This window comes from Apteryx rowi, unplaced genomic scaffold (assembly GCF_003343035.1).
Source record: "Apteryx rowi isolate R43461 unplaced genomic scaffold, aptRow1 scaffold_84, whole genome shotgun sequence".
Classification (NCBI taxonomy): Eukaryota; Metazoa; Chordata; class Aves; order Apterygiformes; family Apterygidae; genus Apteryx; species Apteryx rowi.
The window spans coordinates 2,737,936-2,756,796 of record NW_020451138.1 but is presented as its reverse complement, the minus strand read 5'-3'; the positions used below and the strand labels follow the sequence as shown (position 1 = coordinate 2,756,796).

Here is an 18,861-nt window from a genome sequence, read left to right as displayed (position 1 = left end):
AGAAGAAATTAGGTAAGTGGCATTTCTCAACAAAGAAAGCAAAAGCCACTGTCAAAGTTTTAGCCTCAAAATAATGTTCTGTGATCAACACAAATATACGTAAATGTACAAATAGATTACTTCCTCTTCAAAAGTACCTGACTGCAAAAAGCCTGAAAGCTGAGGTCTTCTGCTTCTTAAGGAACAGGCAATATACAGAAATAAGGATTATTATCACCACCCCATTGGTAATGTAGAAGCACTGAACTAAGCCCAACAGCCTACTAAACAAATATTGCTGAGCAGCCATTACACAGAGATAAATATATCTTAGAATTTACTAAGTTTGGGAAAGATCTGAAGATGAGTGGAACCAGAGGGAAAACTGAATGATCACTCAGTTATTTCCTACAGTCTGCTTTCTTTTTAATGCCAACTCTATTGCTGTCACACAAAAATCTTCAAACATGAGTGGATCTAACACAGGATAGTCTGCAGAAATCCTGAAAGAACAGACCTGAGGGGTGTGAACCACCATATTCATTCCAATGGGCACTCAATCAAAAGTGAAAAATGATACTTCAAATGTCAACACATACAACTAGAAAGGCAAGGAAAAGAAGGATCCTATTATCAATATGTACACCACCATTCCCAGAGGACTGGCTGAAACCCAAAAGATGTCTATATAGATGACGAGCTGAGCAGGGGTAAAAGAAGAGTGTATCAGGATGGAAAGGACTTCAGTAACATGTGAAAGACTAATGGGGCTCACATTTCAAATAGCTTGAAAATACTGTTCACCTCATTGCTTGCCTGGGTCTAGGCACCAAAGTTTTCACATCAACCAGGATTTTTTTATTTCTAAAGAAGCAGTTTCACGATGGTACTTAGTATCTTCCCAATTGCAGGAATCTTTTAAAAAGCAACTTTTGTTTAGTTTTGCCTTTGTTCTAGGTAAATAAAATCTGGTAAATGAAAAACAACCTCTGCCAGCTATATGTTTTCTTCTCATAAGCATTTAGTCTTAAAGTTCATTATATTTACTTCAGAACTGTATTAATTAAGATTATGGGGTCACTTTTTTCAAATGCATATTTTTAGTGGATTCTGATATCTGAAATAGTCTGTTTTAAATTAAACTTCACAACAATCCTCTTGAAAACTGAGCTTGTAAGAGTTATAACCCAAACTAAATATGAATCTCAACTTTAAAATTACATTTAAAAAAAATAGGTGTAACAACTGAAATCATTGGAAGAATAAAGCAAATATCCTCAATGTTTTTTAGATGGTGGTTCTTTTCCATCTTATGGTTACAAATACTTTGTTATATTTACTGTTTTGGCTATTACAGTGTTAAAAACATGTGTCTAAATTCAAAATCCCAGGAATAAGTTAAATAACACAATGCTTTATATTTAAGTGACATTTAACCCTACAATTCTGATTCACTTTAAAATAACTGTAATAAATTTCTTACTGGAAAACTTCTGGTAGCACTACTCAGTTTTCAAAGAAGGGCAGATTGCTTACAAACTTTAGAGTAGCTGTTCACATAATAAATGTCTCCTTTTTTCCCCCTCTTACTTTTCAAATAAAATGTGTAGTAGGAATGGTTTAAAAAAATTCATTTAACTGCTTTTGACAGAAAATTGGGTGCTTGACGAAAGGGAAATTTATTTTAAATAGTGTCTTTTCCAAGAAAAATGTTGACATCTTTTCAAAAAAAAATCATATGTCAAAAAAATCAAAGTCTTACAGAGAGTAAACAAAATTTGAAAATGTCATCACGGTCCCTTAGTAGGGGTGTGGCTCAGATGAGGATGGTCTCATTCCTGTCTAAGAATCAGACTCAGCATGCAGACTACCATGTGGCAACTGTGGTACATTGCAGTCAGATACCATCTGACCCAAAGGCACAAGGAAGGATAGTGCAGGACATAGATTCTGCATGCTTTGTGATGCCCTGGAATATTTCTAGGTTAAAAATACAACAATTTCCACTCAAAATTTTCCATTTTTCAATTTCCAGCACAGAGTTCACTTCTGACCAAGTCTAAACCTTGGGTGGGCAAACACCAGTCACAAGAGCAAAGACACTTCCGTACGTTCTACAAGGATATGGCAGGATGGTGTCATTGAAGACAGATATAAACACGGAATTAATATGGTTCACTCTGTCCACTGACTAACTTTTAACCTCTGTGCCTCATGTAGCGGTCAGAAATGTTCGTTCATGCAGCTTAATCAAAGAAGAGGGAACAATCTCCAAGGAATATCATAAGAATTACCTTCTAAAATGCAGTTTTCCTCTGAAAAGTAACCATATAAAAATTATTTGTTTTTACTGAACAAACTTGCCTTTAGAAACAAAATCATTTGCTCTTTAATTCTGTCAGCCCAGATGAAAGAGCTACAGGAAAATGGGCTTTTCTTCCAATTCTCAGGACAAGAACAAAACAGTATTTCAAATACCAAATGCAAAGTCACAAATATCTTTTACTAACATGAGTTCTTAAAAATCTAACATCTTTCTTTTAAGCATACAGACCTTTTCTCATAAATGATACAGCTTTCGATTTAATATCTTCTCTCAGCTGCCTGGTTTTAGTCAGGTATTGCAAAACATAAATATTAGGAGCAAAATTGATCATATTCTGTTCACCACAGCCATAAGGCATCTTAATCAATGATTCCAAACCATTGATAGAAGGCCCAAGTATATCACCTGRAAGATAAAATTAAAGCTTAGTGCAAATAAATGCATGCCTAATACATCAAAGGTGATGTCATCTAAACTGGGAGAAAATACACTGGGAATGCTTGTACTAAACGCCACTAATTATGCAGAAAACTGCATTAAGCATGCAAACTTAATCTTATCAGCTATTTGCCCACTGACCTGTCTCCCCACAGACTTTCTCTGACCTTTACAACTACAGGATAATTTCAAACAGCCAGCATTTTAAAAAGCCAAAAAATATTCTCTCCAGGAAAATATTTCAGTAATTGTACGTATCAAAAGCTTCCTRCATTTCTTGTCTCACCCATATTTATTAAAGTCTGGGAGTCACAAAGCAACAATCAGTCCTAAGACAGGTTTTAGGTTTTATTCTGCAAACAAGAAGAATTAAACCAGGACACTAGGAAACTTTGCAGGACTTTCCTTATTAAAATATAACACACTCTAACTCTGAAAAAGGATAGTCAATACCAGAATATTCAAGAGATCCTTGATTCTGAAACAAAGGAATAACACACATCCACAAAGTCTTCCTATGTTTAGTTCAATGCATGATGGTAATGATTTTGAATTAATGAGTGATTCACCCCATTAATATAACAAGAAAATCAAAATTAATGCAGTTCTCTAAGAAGTATAAACAAACAGCTATATGCAGCAAAATCTTGTAAAGGTCCTTCTGCATGGGCTCTGAGAGAAGCTCTGGCAAATCCTATTATGGTAGTTCAGGGTTTTACATACCAGCCTGCCTGCTCTGCTTGTCAGAAGTTACTACTTTCTATGAAATGATAGCAGAACGTGCAGAACACCCAGACCTTAACAGTCTAGTACAGGGTCTGATATACCAGTTTAAGCTGCTGAAGGAGGTGACTTTGAATCAACATCAGTTGTGAAATTCAACAGCTGAGCAATTTGAGGTGCAAGGGCATATGACCTGCCATCTTCACTCTGGAGGAGGAGCATCCCCTCTGGAACAAGGTGATAACAAACAGCAGGGCAGCAGGAGCAAATGACACTGGGACAGCTGGTGAGCTGGTAGCTGCTCCATCCTTTAAAACCCACTTATGACTGCGATGCAGAAGCTGCCAGCAGCTGAATTATGAACAGATGTTAAATTTGGGGAAAATGCAGTTATTTAAATAGAATAACAAGTATGCCACACACTGCCAGTGGAGACCAATCCTTCCACATCTGTGTGGAATAAAGATATCTTAGACTCTCAAAAGCAGCTGTAGTGGCATACTGTACCTTCACGCCATATCTCAGATGCTATCTGAGTTCAATAGAAGCCTAGCAGGCAGCAAACTTTATTAAAAAAAATAGACAATAATAGACAATGTAGCTTCCCAGCAAATAATAAAGATAGATAGAAACAGGATAAAACAATCCTTACCAACAACAGTGACCTGTACTCTCTCACTGCCACTTACTACATCAGAAGGAAAAGTGAAATCCAAAGTTTTTGACAATGTTTGTAGTTTATTTCCAGTCAAATCCAAAAGAAGTGTCTGAGAATAAGTCTGTTCCAATCCTTCAGCCTATCAAAATAAACAGAGAGGATTATTGTAATCTCCAACAGTTGCTTCTTTTAGGGCAGGGACTGTGAGCTTGCTGTGCTGAGGCATCTAAAGCACTGTTGAATGTTTTGTGCTAGCTGCTAACATAGAAGAAACTGAGTTATTGGCCCATCTGAACTGACAGATACATGTTTTACGACAAAGATCTATGTCCACTATTTGCTTCTCAAGACAATGTGTTAGTTATAAAAATACATCCACAAAGTCAATGAGAGCGTCTCTGATTCCAGGATGTTCCATGTCAAGTGCATGCCATAGGGGTGCAGGAGGCTGAAGGTGCTGTCTTTCATGCCGTCTGCTATCCTACAGCTTGTCGCACAAGGAGGACTTAAGTCAGGTACATCACTGTAAAGGTTTAATTTCTTCTTGCATGCAAAATCCCTTTGGAAAAAAAAATTGTCCTTGAAGCAGAGCAAATAAATGGGTTTGTTCCCTCAGCCTAGACCTTACTCCAAGAGATTTTAACTATCTTCTGCACAATGACACAACAGAAAGGGTGATGAGTGGCTCCACCCAAAACCAGCTCCCAATCTTGCAGGATAGTGGTTTTGAGTCAGTGGTTTTGAGTTTCACAATAGGGCCATGATATAAAAGGCCAGCTTTCCAGTGGGCCCAGAAATGCCTCAAAATTCTCCTGGAACACAGACAGAAAAACACCTACTTTGCAGAATCCAACTGGACTGAGCTATGAAGATGAAAGCCAGTTGCTCAGGCTGGAAAAGGCCTAGGCTGCTGTGCCTTCACCTAATTAGGTGGAGAGTGAAATTTTATGAGACTGTTTCATAAGGGAGAGAAATCAACTCCTCAAGAGCATGATTCATTTTTCCTATCTTCCTGGAGAAATGGTCAAACAGGAACCTCATGAAGTTCACAAAGGGAAATGCCTGCCCCTGGGCAGGAATAACCGCATGTACCAATATGGGAATAGGGGGGGACAACGAGCTGGAGAGCAGCTTTGCAGAGAAGGACCTGGGGGTCCTTCCTGGGAGACAACAAGTTGACCACGAGCCAGCAATGTGCCCTTGTGGCAAAGAAGGCCAACAGCATCCTGGGCTGCATTAGGCAGAGCATTCCCACCAGGCCAAGGGAGGAGACCCTTCCCTTCTGCTCAACACTGGTGGAATCACATCGGGAGTGCTGTGTCCAATGCCGGGCTCCCCAGTGAAAAAGGGACGTGGACATACTGGAGGGAGACCAGAGAAAGGCCACAAAGATGATGAAGGGACTGGAGCATCTCTCTCTCATGAGGAGAGGCTGAGAGCGCTGGGACTGTTTAGCCTGGAGAAGAGAAGTCTCAGAGGGGATCCTATCAGGCTGCATAGACACCTGATGGGAGCATGCAGAGAAGATGGAGGCAGACTCTTCTCCATGGTATCCAGTGAAAGGACAAGAGGCAATGGGCACAAATTGAAACAAGGAAAATTCCATTTAAACCTAAGAAAAAACTTTTTTACTGTGAGGGTGTCTGAACACTGGAACAGGTTGCTCAGAGAGATTGTAGTGTCTCCATCCTTGGAGACAGTCAAAACCTGGCTGGGCACGGTCCTGGGCAGCCTACTTTAGGTGACCCTGCTTGAACAGGGTGTTAGACTGGATGATCTCCAGAGGTCCCTTCCAACCTCAACCATTCTGTGATTTTATGATCTTAAGCATCTATTTTAGGATAAACTGTGAAAGTGTCTATCGCTTTTCACTGAAAGGGAGCCTAACGTGGCTCAGACCTTTAGGTGGCAAAAGTTGGGCAAGTTTCATCCATAAGCTTCTGGTTTATCAGAAAGTTTGGGGGCTAAATTCCTACCACTAGCAAAATACAGAAATGTTCACATAAAATAGTCATTGAACTAAAGCCAGGTGTACAGCTAAACTGATTACACTTATCCAAAATACAATTATTTGGTCCACCCTACGCAGATTAGTAAGCTAGCTGTAGCACCAGGGATTCACTGATATGACAGGTTTCACCTTGCTTTCAGGAGCATTTGACACATGATCAGTTCCAGAATGGATYTCTGTTTTCATTCTTGAAAGGGGATCTACACAATTTAAAAGGAGGAATTATTTTTAAAAGGTCATTTCTATTTGAATCCACCTGATCTGAAACCAACCTTACAGAACAAGAGGCAGACAAGTAAATATCCTATTGGTTTGACTTTTTGGTACACTTTTTTTTAAGGAGCAATTGATCTCTGCAATAAGGCAAGTTGTTGACTATTTACCTTTACTAAAACTTTCTGAATGATAGCATCAGAAGCAGCAGATGATATTGCTGTCACTTTGATGGGAATCTCTCCCAGCTCTTTTGGCTTGATTGGGAATTGAACAGTTTTCCCATCTTCACTTGGTACAAATACAGACTGCTGATTTGCTGTAGAATTTATGACATTCGATATTGGAGTAATTTCAAAAGCATCATTCACATCCAAGTTCACAGTAACCTGTAAAATACAGTAATGTTTGTAATACTGTTACAAGGTGTTAAAATTGAAGAACTGTTTTCATAAGCTGACGCTTTTTGTGTGTATAGAGAAATAGCTCACTGAAGAAAACATGAATGCTCTCAAGAGAAACCTGTGATCTGCACTGTCTGTGTAAACTCTGCTGTGTCTGAAAATATTCAAGTATAGAGAAATACAATGGGGACAAAGAGGGAAAAAGAAATGGGAGGGAAGTGGCAGATGGGAGGACTACAGAAAAGAATGATGTAGAGCTAACTGAAAAAAAAGAAAAAATAGTTGGAGGAGCAAAAAGTAGACCCAGAAATACAACAGAGTAAAGCAAAAGAAAATAAATATGTTTTGTTATGAACTGTTTTTTTTTTATCTCAAGAAGTGATGAAAAACCTCACTTCCATCTACTACAGTCTAAAATTGTTGGAGGTCTCAACAGTTGAGAGGAACTACCATTTACTGAATGGAAGAGTTCAAAAAAGTTGTGTATGYCAGATCAAATCTAAGCATTGATTCATCTAATGCAGGAATTGACTCAGATGGAGGTTAAGGTACCTTAACTTAGGTGTCTCCTAAACATCTCCTAAATGTCTAGATATGAGTTGAATGTCTAAACTTCCATTATGGTCAGTGGAGATACAGGGTCCAATTCAGGTCCCCACACATAGCTTCTAGTGTCATTTGAGCTGACTTGAGGTATCCAGGGCACCTTCACAGGGCTCACAGATGCACAGAACCAGTGAGAGACCAGTGCTTTCCAAGGTGGCAGGTAGAATGTTGGCAGAATATCCTAGGACATTTCAATCAGTGCCAGACACCTAAGTTCAGACACTCGGGTGTTTTAATTCTGAAGTGAATCTATCTCATAAGTGTCCTAATCCTAGGAAATCTAATTCAGAGGATTCCAGGATCTGGCATTCAATCAATCACTGCAATGATTTAAACTTCAGAAGCAGGTATTTCCAACCATTAAAATTAGTTGCTTATTCAACCAAGATTGATAAAGGAGCATGCACATGAACTGACTCCAGAATTGCTGGCAAACTTCATCCTATAACAGAATTGTAGTGAAAAATACTCATCAGAAAGGCTTAGTAATTCTTTACTTCAGCTTCTTCTTTCAAATAGTTAAAGATGTTCACTTCCAAAATGAACTGCTCTCCTCTGGTGACAGCATATGGGATGTTCAGGAAAATGAAGAAAGGTTGAAAAGCTTCTAGCTGCAAAACAAAATCAGTACACAACAGTGAACTCAAGCAATCAGACACTAGCTATGAAAATGACCATATAACGTGTTTTCTGATTATACTGTCTCACCTTTAAACTTAGATGAGACAGTATGTTTACTTGGACTCTACAATTAATAAAATGTAATACTATAGGGCTGAAGCAGACACCAAAAAAGCTATTGATTACTAGCATCTTTGTAAGAACTCTGTTGCCCCATTCAGATGAGAGCTGCTGGACTCCTGAGAGCTATGACAGGAGGGCATTTCCTGATAGAGGCACCTAAATTTGGACTTAAGAGTCTATCAGCTGGCAGGTTTGAAAGCTGTGATCTGTCCTGCTGATCCATCTGAGATCCCAGGAAGGCAACTGTCAACTGTTTTGAATGCATAAATATTGGATAATTATGAATGTATCTGTCCATTGACCTATCACCATGTCAATAGAGAAACGCATGTTAGAATACAAAATAACTAACTTTCCTAAATTCTGTAATTCACTAACAACTACATATGCAGTAGTTTGATGTTATTTTGTAAGAATAACTTTGTTGTAAGTTCTTCATTATATTTCTAAAATACATCTTTTCTTAATTAAAAGAAAAACTGAAGAAATCCACCAGCAAGCAGTTACTTTTATCTGCAAACAGAGGCATCTGGATGAAGTCTTGGTTCTAAGAAATCAGTGGTAAGCTCTCATCAATCTGAATGGAATCAAAATTACACTGCTTATGAATATCTACAATAAGGATGGTTGAGGCATGATATCTTTTATTAGTGAAACGTCAACTAAAAATGGTTTTAATTTTGTTTTCATTAAAAAAAATTCTTCTGTGTTCTGAGTTTTAGATCCAAAAACCCTCAGATTTCTTTCTAGCTATCAAATATTCCAAATTTTTCTTTTTAAAACTCTAGTTCAACTTTGGGTTGAGTTTTCTCAAGCTTTCAGTTAGTCAAAAAAGTCTTTTCTCATTAAAGAAGTTTTGATGGAGTTTTTTGGTTAGTTCTTAGGCAACATTTTCTCTACGTACYTATTTTCTGCATTTCTTTGTTTTGCTTCTCTCTAAACTACTTGTGATACTAAAGTTTTATATTCAGGAATATCCTAGTATATTAGAATAAAATACAACAGGGTAAAAATAACTGACACTCCCTATAGTAGAAATCATATAAAAACAAGATACAAAGAAGTAAATGACAATAAACATGCAGATGTCACAGTTATTTCTCCATTAAGATTTTCATGCATTTCTTTTATTTGCTTTTCTGTATGGTACTGATTAGCATGTTTCAGCCATATGGAACTCTGAGCACAATCTAAACAGACCAGTGGGTGATGTACTGAACAGTGCATGTGGGTGATTATAGTTAAGGAATAATTTCAACATCTGTTCTACTTGCAGCCTACTCAAATTTGAGTATGAGGGGCCAAGWATATATTTTCATACAGTTTGAATCAGAAAACTATTCCTCTTTTTGTCCTATCTCTGCCAAACTATGAGAAAGAAACAAAAATCATGATTCCAGTCTCAAAGGAGCCTTACCACAAAAAACAGATCAGGTTCCAAATTTTGTGGTGGAGTCATGATCATGATTTTCAAAGCACATGTTCTGTGTCTGGTGTAGCAGCCAACTATGAAATTTGGGTCTAAATCTGGGGTTGGATTCCAAAAGTTGCTCCTCCCCAAGAATCTGAGGGCATGAGAACTTCAACAGGTAAAGGACTGTCTCTAAGCTATGTTTTGATTAGTCCTGGCATCAAGTTGGTAATCTGTGACCCAGTACCGTACAGTTTCACCCCATCTAACTTTAGCCACTTAAGCGGAGTTGTCTCAGTTAGGAATGTAGTTTCTGTAGAATCTTTACATAATGAATGAAAGGAGATAGCTACCTTCACAGGATTATTCAACATATCTAAAATACAAATTAAATGAGCCTTGAGAAAGTGCTTCCTATTTTAAACAGGTTGAATAACTCTCTGAAGGTAGCTTTCCCCAGGAACAAAGAGACAGTTTACAAATTGCTATATTCTCTTTGCATTCTTGGAAGCATAAAGAAGCTACAGGAGGCAGGCACTTGGCAGCTAGAGGCACCTCATCCCACTGCTGGATCTCAGTGTCCACTCTGCTACTCAGACTGTTATTCAAAAAGTGAATATGTTTAGTCTAAGATTGTTTTTGATAAACAAATGAACACAAGGCCAGAATTCAGTCTTTAAGCAATTCTCCCATCCTCCCTCCTAGGGTAAGTTTCAGAATAGCAACACAGTGGCACGATCTTTCCAGCAGACAACATGCTTCTATCCCAGCCACCTCTTCCCAGCTAGTCTGTGCACGCTCCCTGCATGCACTATCCAACTCATGGAAAATCTTCTTGGCAGAAACAAACGAGGGAAATACACTGTCCTCAGACAGTCATTCCCCCTTTCCACATAAGAAGACTCTGATGTGGCCACATCCTGAAAGTACAACCACTGTAACTAAACTAGGCACTCAAATATCTGTGTAACGTCCGAGTTATTTATAAGTCCATGAAGGGGAAGCACATACAGTATCACAGATGACTTCAGTGCTGTGTTTTCTTCACGGTTTGAATGAAATTGGCCTCTCAATCACTTTATTAGTATAAGGAGGCAGTCACTGTTAGAACTAAAATACAGCTTCAAGTATTAGTCAACAGTGTTACCAGAAGTTTAAAGTAACTGTCTACTCCTATGTTACCTCAGCTGGAGCAGTTGTCATTCCAAGCCCACTGATTTCAGAAATCACAAAAGCACTGGCTACCCAGGATGTGATGGTATCAGGTACAGTAACTTCCATTGTAGTATCCATGTCAGATCTGATGGCAGAAGGACACAACAGACTTTCAAAAGCATTCATTTACAGACATCAGTAAGTGAACAAAAATGTTTAAAATACATCAAAAAATAAAGTACAAACTTTTGGCAAGAAAAGTTGCTGATTATCTGTTTTTCTTTTCCTGATGACTTAAAAATAATGGTGATGGGATCAAAATGATTAAAATAAAGTTAAATTAGTTTAAATTAAATAAATTGAAAGTAATTACATTTAACTACTTTGCATTACATTTAATAAACTTTTACAGATCCTGTAAAACAATCCCAGATGACGGTTGTTTCCCTAACTCCTCAGCCATGGATGAATACAACATTTTGCTTCACAACACAGGTCCGATTTCACCATCCAGTTGACAGTTTGAACTGCTCCCTGAATTAGGCACGGACAAGAATAGATCTCACTTTCCAGACTAATCACAATCTTCTCATGTACTCTAGAGAAAGAAGACTGAGTCTCCCTATGAGATTGTTCCCTATTTGTAAAAGGAAAATGGTTTCTTTTGTCTCCAGCATTTTTATCTAGTGTCTACTGAAACTGCAAGGCCTTCAGTCAAGCACTGTCCCTTTTTGTGCAGTTTTAAAATGCCCAGTTTGGTGGGCCTCCAATCTCATTTGTGGCCTCTAGGTGGTAGTGTAATATAAATAATACTACATTTTCAAGCAGAGTTCTTCATCAGTGCAGCACAGWACTACTAAAATCTACAAAAAAATAAAGGCAAGTGTAAATCAGTTTCCATTTGCTTCTAATCTTATACCTAGTATTGGTGTCAATCCAAAGCCAAGTCTCTGGAAAATGTGTTCTCACATAAGGAGTGCTGAAATCAGGAGATCCTTCTCTAGTTACCACCACATCATCACCAAAATCATCCTCTATGGGTATCATTCCACCATCTACAAAATAAAAATTATTGTCCTTCCTACAAAAAAACTAGATTTAAAAAAATCAGAGTAATACAATGTTTGGAGCATAATCTATAGCTTTACAATACACGTGGTAACAGTACTCTGTGACAATATGAACTAAGAAGCTTCACAAGAACCTAAAGTTTCTACATAGCCTCTCTGGAGTACTCATGAAACTGCTACAGTATGGCTACTTACATCCAAATGACAAACCACTGCCCCATATATCAAATGGAACTGAACAGAAACTCATTCACCCTCAGACCCTTAATGGGTACTGACACTCAGGACAGCAGCAAAAAGGAAGTTTTTAAAATACTATGAGTTTTGCATGTTTTGAATCTTGAAAATGACAATGGTTTGCAAGGCTGAATGCAGCCTGTCTATACTACAGTTAGAACTGCTAGTAGGGAGCCTAACCCATAGAAAGCCTTCCCCACACAGTAAATTAGACTTGGCTATATTTATTTTTATTACTTACAAAGAAAATGTTCTTTATCCTCCTCAAGAATTGCATCAGTTGATACCCAAAGGCTGCATTTCTGGATAAAATTTATACAATACATCTCAATACAGGACATTCAGGACATCAACAGAGCTTATCTATTTTCTTTTTCTTTTCTTTCTTTTTAAGGAAATAAAGTCTCCATAATAAAGCAATTAYAGACCTTAAGGAAGTAGTACACAGGAACCAACAAAACGGAGAATCTGAATCTGAGTATTTCCTTAATGTTAGAAAACTTTTAAAAGAGAATACGCTATCAAGAACAAAGCAATTCACATTTATAAAAATACAGACATATTTCTCTGCATTTGGAATATTTACATGATGATAAATTTCATAATTCAAAACCAATATAAACCATGAAAACAGTACATTGTCTACAGTCCCAAGCTTTAAAGGACAGCCTTGTCTTCTAGGACATGATTGTCACCAAGCAGTAAAAAACTCAACTTGTAATTAAAAAAAGAAAAAAAAATACCTGAAAGACACCAAAAGAACCTCTGACCAGGGGAAAGTACTGTGCTGTGTTGTATAAATGGAGTTCATGGAATACCTAAGACAAGAGAAAAAAAATCATTCAAAGAGTGAATGCATACTCACATTTTTCAGAACTTTTACTATTACAGATGCTAATTTTATAGAGCTGTACCTCAGGAAGCAGATCTATGAGCTCTGATGTAATAGAGAAAATAAAATCTGTGACAGGATGAATGGGATTAGGCTATAACGGTTTCATGATTAATGGAAGCGTGACTAAGACTATAAAAGACTAAAATAGAAGCCTACAGTCCACTGATGTTCTATGGCACTTAAGCTAATATGTCGTCTGGGCACTTTAGGAATGATGTGTATTGTCAAATTTTTTTACTTGTTGGTGCATTAGAGCTCCTGCAAGCAAAGGGAATACAAAAAGATGAATTATTTTATTCTCATAAATATACAGTTCTTTGTATTATTTTATATTATTGACTTTAAAGAGCATAAAGCACAAATCATTAGGGAGTTTTCCTGACTTTTTTTCTTTCTTGAAAGAAGAAACTGCCAACAGAAAACTGAGCAGTCTGCTGAATAAATGAATGGAAAAACAATAAAGTATTAATTGGAATTAAAAATACTGGGCCTATTACCTTGAAAGCCTTACAGTCTTTTCCACTCATTCTGATAAACCACTGGCAGAAGAAAAAAATGTTTGCATAATTAAGGACTACAAATCATCTCCAAAGAATATCACTCATTCAGCATCTGAATGGTAGTATTTTCATAAACATACATCTTTCATACACACAATATTGAAAACTTTTTTCTCATTTTCTTACAGAATCCTCTGTTATGTCACTACTTTCTCCTAGAAGCTTTGTACTTTTATCAACAACTGCAAGTCCAATTACTGATCTTGGTTCCGTTGTACTGATTTTAAGGGAGACTTTCTCAGATGGTTTGACCTTATCTTTGCTCCAAGAGATTTTTATCTAGAAAAAAACAGAAAATGGTATTGGTTTAAACTAAACTGTGATATTTACAGTCAGCTAACAACTCTGAGGAAGCATTTTTAACTTAATCAGCTATAATTAAGACTCTGGATTTGCAAGCAAGCCCGGCATTTCTTAGGAACTCTGCCCAGGACCTCTGGGAAAACACCGTGACATTCCTTTTGCTGTCTTGTTCAATTCCTTAGATTGGTGGGAAGTTAGTATCAGCATCCATAGTCATTTCAACCAACACTTAGAATAGAACCAGCAACCTCTTCAGTCACAAGTATATACCACTTTCTATAGCTAAGGGCAGTAGAAGAAATGCTTTCTCTGTTGATCAGTGCAGAAGACAGCATGTAACATATTTTGAGAAAGGCATTTTGGGGAAAAACTCCAGCCCTCAAAGATTCCAACTAATGCTTTTCCTCCCTACTGTGTCAGATAACTATACAGAATTTCAGTTTAAGATGAACAATTTTATTCTTTTCTTCATCAAAAAAAATGCTACTATAAAGTCTTGATATGGAATCCAGCTCCATACTAAAGACACCTACATTTAGCCACCTACACTTCAGTTCAGTGTTAAAGCTCTCATCACACACAACAGATTCAAAAGAGAGAATGGAGACTAGACAGCAGTTCAGCTCACCATGAAGCAGAAATCCAAATGGTGGTGAAGAAAATAGTTCCACAGGTTGTACTGACTGTACTGGCTGCGGGTAGGATTCAGTTACATAAACACTGGCACTTATTACCATTTGAGATCTTCAAAGGTATACAAGAGATCTACAGTGGAATCCAGACAAAATATCCTTAAAACCATACTAGACTCCTCTGTTTGGGCCCCTGAATCTCCATAAAGGGAGTTTAGACACATAGCTCGTACACAGACATCAGGGATGAGACTCAGCCACCTAAAAGCACCTGGAACCACTTGAGATGCCCCACGGTATGCTATCTGACCCTCAGCTCCCTCTCCAGTAGTCCATACATCTCCCACAGGACCTGTGAAACACCTACTGGCCCCACGACAACATTTTGAATACCCTGTGGCATTTCAGAGGACATTAGATGCCTATGCTTCAGCAACTGAATGTTTAGGTCCTTACATGTAAACATACATATTTAGGTGTCTCAATCTACAGCTCAGTCTTATTCTTCCTCCGATAAATCCATGTAAGGACTTTATTTTTCTTCCGAACACATTCAGTATGAAAATTCTAGAGCAACAGCAAACACACTAATTATTGGCACCATAAATGGGATTAGCGCCATGTGCTTCACTGTAAATGGGACATCAAACAGGCAGTGAAAAGGTTTGGTTCTGGGTACATTGGGACACTGCAGCTCTGTATTTTTCATTTTACCAACTCATTTACAAAAATGAAATTACAGAAATTAAGTTATCACAGTACTAAATTAATTTCAGTGGCTAACCTTCAAATGGAGAAATGGAAATATCTTGAAATTTTGAAGACTTTGAGAACAGTTCTTGCCTTATCTCACATTTTTTTCATTATGTAATCTTCATAGCAAATACAGTAAGGCTGATATTTAATTTCTCTAATTTATCCTCTTCATTTTCCATGAAAATTATGATGGTGTTTTTCATCCATAAATTACATTTAATCAAACTCATATTTTCAAGATCAGACCTTAYCACTTTGCTATATAATATACTGTAATCTTAATTTTGAACAATGCAATCAGTGGAAAGATTTCTACTTGTTTCCAGAAGGCTGAATCAAACTGTTATGCTTGGTTGTTACAAATATCCTCCTGTCTCTGCCCTAAAACTCCCATGTTTAAACTAAATTATCTTATTTGTTTCCTGTTTATTTAGATTCTTCAGACACTGGTAAATAACCACCAAATGTGTCACTGCAGCTCTCTAACCCTACTGCCTCTCCACTTCTTTATTCTGTGATAACAACACTCATATCCTGAGAATGGATAAGTTATGAAAAGAATGGAGAACAGATAACCATTTTGCACACATGAATAAGACAAACAGCCTCCCCACTGAACGTCTGGTTCTAAAATAAATCTGTTAAGCTTCCACAGAAGAAGAAGAATTTGAACCCATCATGAGTCTTTGGGTGGTCTCACCTGTAAAAAGTCAAAGTTAGTCTTTTATTTGCATAAAGGACAAAATCTCATCCTGATAAGTAAACTAGGGAATCAAATAACTGCTGCAATAGTAATTTTCCCACTCCTTTTCAAGCTTTTTTGAGTTAAAGTACTCATGGTCACATGAAATACTGGTCACGTTCACTGACCACAAAGCCAAAAAAGCTGCCTCTGTGCTTCCATAAGGAAAATTAGGATAACTCATGGCTTACAAAAAGAAGGCCATTTTGCAAAGTCTCCTCAGAAAGACTGAGCAAAAAATGCCAGTTCTGTTCTGTTTTGGGCTCTCTTTGGCCATATGTCATACCACATGACCACTCTCTGATTAGAGTAAGGTCTTCTTAAACTTTACAGTTCGATATGTACAGCACTTGTGAATATCTTTCCACTGTATTAGCTAGAGCAATCTTTGGCTTAGTAATTGACCAAACCAATAAGAACATGAGGGGACATTGTTTATCTGTTTATGTAGAGCTTCTAGGTCTAGTAGAAATTTCTTTCAGATATGAAATAGCCCTACATTTATAGCTGAACCCTAACTGTACTGGTATTATTAAAAGTCTTTCCATGGACTTACACAAATCTCAGATTAGAGCCACAATGAGAAAGATTTGTATTTACAATCCTATGACTCAAACTACAGCTTAGCATGCAAGAAACACACAAAAACATGATTTCAGACTCGAGTTCAATATAATTACCTTGTCCAAAACAGGCTGAACAGGGATAGTGAGAGCGTCATTTACAACTACTCCAAGCTCATCAACATAGAATACAAGTATGCATGCCAAGGGAGCCCAGGAATTTTCTGCTGTTAAAGTGAACRCTGTGGAAACCTTTGTGCCAGAAGCCATAATTTGTTCCTTAGATACCACCTGAAAGGGAAAAATGAATCACAGAACCTATTGGTAACTCAATATGTGATAAGCACTGCAACTCCTTCTACAAACAAGTGTTAAAAGAAGAGCCATATAGCTGTAACTTTTTTGAAAATCTGGTGGGTTAGATCTATGAGACTGAGTATCAAACAAGGGGAAAATGTAACATTTAAATACCAGAAATAGATGTTTTCCATGTTTTAATTCCTATATCACTATGGACAAGTGAAGAACTACAAGGATGAGTGCATGGTACAATATGGGCTATGAGAATATAGAAATGCAAGAACAAAATAGCTGGGTCATATGGGTCATCTACAGTAGCATTTGAGTTTGTAACAGGAATACAATTTTGAAGCAAATCTCCAAACCATCCATACTTACCACACTTCAGTTCACATCATGGAGAGTGTGAACTGGGGAACACTAATACGCTCCAGCTAATAACAGGCATTTGGTTTACCAGATCAGATCAGAGTCTGAAGCTCCCTCAAAATACCTGCAGTGCAGACTTCAGGCCCACAGCATCAGCTTTTTCATTCTCAATCTGTTCCAGTTGGACCATATCACTTACCAATGAAGAGAGCCATGGAGGGCAGTTCTTTACCTTTGATTGCAGGCACATAATTGTTTCTCTTAATTTTCCAAATTGACTTTTTCACCAACCACCTTGATTGTAACCTCTTTCCTTCAATGGCTAAAAACTACAAGGCCAGCTTATGCCTACATRTTCTGCCAGAATTTCTTTAGCTTAAAAACTCTTTATTACCTACATGTTTAGCTCCATATATTTATATGGAGAGAGTAAATAACTAAAACCTAATTAACTGAGAAAGGAATTATTTGAATCAAACAATAAAAAATATGGAAAGGGCACTGTTTATTTATAACATCTAGGTTAATAGAATTGTGTATAGTAACATGGCAGAAATTATAAATTCACAGATATATACATATACAGACATATAAAAACATAAACACAGTGGTATATGGGAGAGGGTTGTAACTTTCCATATTTTTGACTAGCATTTTCAAAAAAAACTATTTAATATAAACCATTTAATTACTTAACTTGGTAGGAAAAACTGTTTTGTGGATGCCTCAAAATCATCTTCATTTAAAGGCTAAGAAAACTGCAAATCTCTCACCTCAGACAACCAAAGAAGAATAGACCAGATATTCATGTCATTTCTAAAATAAAAGATATGCCTCCAAACTTCATTTCTTTAAATCTTCTAGAGAGTTTTTCTACTTTAGAAAATACACATGAATGCCCTTATTTTATATTGTTCTAAGGTTTTGCTTACTCAGCTTACTATTAGATAAAGAATAATTGCAATTATCATGATCATTATGATTTAGACTGTCCACAAGACATGCATGTGTTAAGGATGGGATGGGAAACTGGCAAAGGTATAATAAACCCTTCAATCCAGATGCTATAAGATACAGTTCAGCAGAACTAATGATAAAATCACAGTCATGACCTAAGTCATTTATTAAAAAATGCTTCCTACTGCATATAAAATGCAGTTCCCTTTACATTGCAATCCTGCCCACTGGATCATTTGTTTTCTCAGCATGCAGGTCTTCTCGTCCTGTGTTCACAGCACAGACTCATCCCTGTCAGTCCCTGAATCTGCAGAGGGGTTCCACCAACCCTCTGCTTCCATCTGCACCCCCAGAACATGCCAGCAAATAGCAGCTTGGGCTGCTCCCAGTCACTTCTGTCCCTTTTCCCATCCCATCAGGCTCTCTGTACAGTAAGAGACAATGACAGGACCACTGTCATAGTTCCACCTTGCTTCACACATCCATAATCAAAGATAACCCAATAACCAAAACAGAGACACACTTCTCTTAGAAAGCATTGCTAGAGGTGTATTTGCTAGGTAGTCGATGGCCACTCTTTTGAATAAAGACCATCCTAGCGGAAAAGTAGAGCATAGGCCATATATCAAGGCATAGTAGAAATGCTGAATTTCTCTAATTTTCAATCATATTCCATTCAGTTCAATATTTATGAGGTTAGTAAAAGTCATCTTGAATTGTACACATATGTAAAATCAATAACTTACCAGATAATGAAACTCTTTTACTGGCTTGTTGCTTGCAATACTCAGCTCAAAAGGTTTTCCAGC

The 18,861-nt window shown here is 37.3% G+C and overlaps 1 protein-coding gene across 1 annotated transcript in view; it reads right to left on the bottom strand.

The window, feature by feature from the left end:
- Positions 1-18,861, bottom strand: part of CD109 (CD109 molecule) — an 88,031-nt gene that overhangs the window by 24,803 nt on the left and 44,367 nt on the right. The window contains exons 12-22 of the mRNA XM_026089998.1: positions 18,799-18,861; positions 16,544-16,717; positions 13,557-13,709; positions 12,719-12,793; positions 12,217-12,277; positions 11,588-11,723; positions 10,696-10,813; positions 7,856-7,969; positions 6,519-6,737; positions 4,119-4,263; positions 2,534-2,710 (exon numbers count right to left, since the gene is read on the bottom strand). Of these exons, the coding sequence (XP_025945783.1) occupies positions 2,534-2,710; positions 4,119-4,263; positions 6,519-6,737; positions 7,856-7,969; positions 10,696-10,813; positions 11,588-11,723; positions 12,217-12,277; positions 12,719-12,793; positions 13,557-13,709; positions 16,544-16,717; positions 18,799-18,861 (1,435 nt within the window). The remainder of the gene's footprint in view (positions 1-2,533; positions 2,711-4,118; positions 4,264-6,518; positions 6,738-7,855; positions 7,970-10,695; positions 10,814-11,587; positions 11,724-12,216; positions 12,278-12,718; positions 12,794-13,556; positions 13,710-16,543; positions 16,718-18,798) is intronic.